Source organism: Aulostomus chinensis, chromosome 20, assembly GCF_037954235.1.
Source record: "Aulostomus chinensis isolate RoL2024-O1b breed Wild chromosome 20, RoL_Achi_v1.0, whole genome shotgun sequence".
NCBI classification, from domain to species: Eukaryota; Metazoa; Chordata; class Actinopteri; order Syngnathiformes; family Aulostomidae; genus Aulostomus; species Aulostomus chinensis.
Window position 1 is genome coordinate 7,568,660 of NC_141339.1, and position 1,925 is coordinate 7,570,584.

The 1,925-nt window shown below is 46.3% G+C and overlaps 1 protein-coding gene across 1 annotated transcript; it reads left to right on the top strand.

Moving 5' to 3' along the window:
- The first annotated feature begins 238 nt into the window (after positions 1 to 238).
- LOC147242703 (uncharacterized) lies at positions 239 to 1,683 on the top strand. Its single transcript, XM_086189289.1, has 2 exons — positions 239 to 335; positions 430 to 1,683. The coding sequence occupies exon 2, from the start codon at positions 732 to 734 to the stop codon at positions 1,680 to 1,682; it is 951 nt and encodes a 316-aa protein (XP_086045415.1). The 5' UTR covers positions 239 to 335; positions 430 to 731; the 3' UTR covers position 1,683.
- The last annotated feature ends 242 nt before the right edge of the window (positions 1,684 to 1,925 follow it).

Here is a 1,925-nt window from a genome sequence, read left to right on the forward strand (position 1 = left end):
GAAAACTGCATAAAATCGTTCTCTAAGTTAAAGTTTATGCATCTTTCTATGCTTTCAGGATTATACCTTTATTGAAAACTCACTTTGAACAAAAGTTATGGCTGTTTTGTATCACTGTGATACAAAACAGGCATAACTTTTGTTCACAGTGAGTTTTCAGTCAACTTTCAACCTGAAAGCATAGAAAGATGCATAAAAGAGAAGTTACAGGTGGATTTCACGCAGTTTTCCTCAAAATACATGAGTTATGCATGAAGTGTTCATTTTGGCCTTTTTCCGCTGAGAAAACACTATTTGTGACCTGTGATATAAAACAGCCGTAACTTTTGTTCAAAGTGAGTTTTTTGTCAAGTTTCAACCTGAAAGCATTGAAAGATACATAAAAGAGAAGTTACAGGTGGATTTCACGCAGTTTTCCTCAAAATACAGGAGTTATGCATGAAGTGGTCATTTTGGCCTTCTCTGAACAAAGGCAGGCTCTGCTGACCCCATACCGGTGAGCGTGTTACGTCATTTCCTGCCTGTAATACTATCGCTGTGTTGTTCGACTTTCTCAATCCTCCCTCAGGTGTACTGCTAACTTAATCGCTTTAAGCACCACTGTATACGACGTTTTGGTGTAATACATAGGTTTCTGTCACTTAACTCTTTAGCAGGACCTTGCTCTGAAATTCCTCGTTCTATTTGTTATATTTGCCACAGGTCCGCTAGCTCACCTTAGCACACTAGCTATGGCCGCTCTCTCTGTTTCCGCCTCTCCCCCCACCTCTCCCTCCCTCTCCTGCTCCATGTGCCAGATGTTTAGTTACTCCTCTGCCTCCTTTAGTGATAATGGTACGTGTAAAAAGTGTAGTTTGTTTGTAGTCCTGGAGGCGAGGCTTAGTGAGTTAGAGACTCGGCTCCGCACCATGGAAGCTAGCGCTAGTCCTTTACCTTCAGGAGCTGCTCAGTCCACCTTAGTGGGTGCGGAGCCACCTAGCCTAGCCACCGCTAGCAGCTCCCCCGCGGCTCCCGAGCAGCCGGGAACTAGCCAGTCCCGCTGGGTGACATCACGAGGGAAACCTAGACGCAGTAAGCCCGTGTTTGCCCACCAACCCCTTCATGTTTCCAACCGCTTTTCCCCACTCAGCGACACACCCGCTGAGAGTGAAACTCTTCATGTCGGCTCTGTTGCTCGCAGCCCCGCTGTGAAGCCGACATTAGTTATTGGCAGTTCTGTTCTTCGCAACGTGAAGGTAGAGACACCAGCGAGCATAAAGTGCATCCCAGGGGCCAGAGCGGGCGACGTTGAGGCAAATCTAAAGCTGCTGGCAAAACGTAAGGTTAAATACAGTAAGATTGTAATACATGTCGGCGCTAATGACACCCGGCTTCGCCAGTCGGAATTAACTAAAGTTAACATGGCTTCGGTGTGCAACTACACAAAAACAATGTTGGACTCCGTAATTTTCTCTGGCCCGCTGCCCAATTTAGCGAGTGACGACATGTTTAGCCGCATGCGTTCATTCCATCGCTGGATGTCTAGGTGGTGCTTAGATAACAACGTGGCTTACATAGACAATTGGAGCTCCTTCTGGGGAAAGCCTGGTCTGATTCGGAGAGATGGCGTCCATCCTACTTTGGATGGTGCATCTCTCTTATCTAGGAACACTGGCCAATTTATTAGCAATACTAATCCCTGACAAGCAACCAGAGTTCAGACCAGCAGGCAGAGCTGCAGTTTAACACGCCCCTCTGCTGGTTCCTTCGTGTTGTCACCCACCCAGCCTATAGAAACTGTGTCTGCCCTGAGGCTTTATAAGCCTGCACCCAAATCTGGAGGAGTAACTTATAGCAACTTAGTTAAAATTAAAACCACTGCTCCAGCAAACCAACCCAGTAAAACTATTAAATGTGGTTTGCTTAATATTCGATCTCTTGCATCC

What these genes read in the sequence shown, in the direction of transcription:
- LOC147242703 (XM_086189289.1), top strand. Translation starts at nt 732, where the DNA reads ATGGCCGCTCTCTCTGTTTCCGCCTCTCCCCCCACCTCTCCCTCCCTC.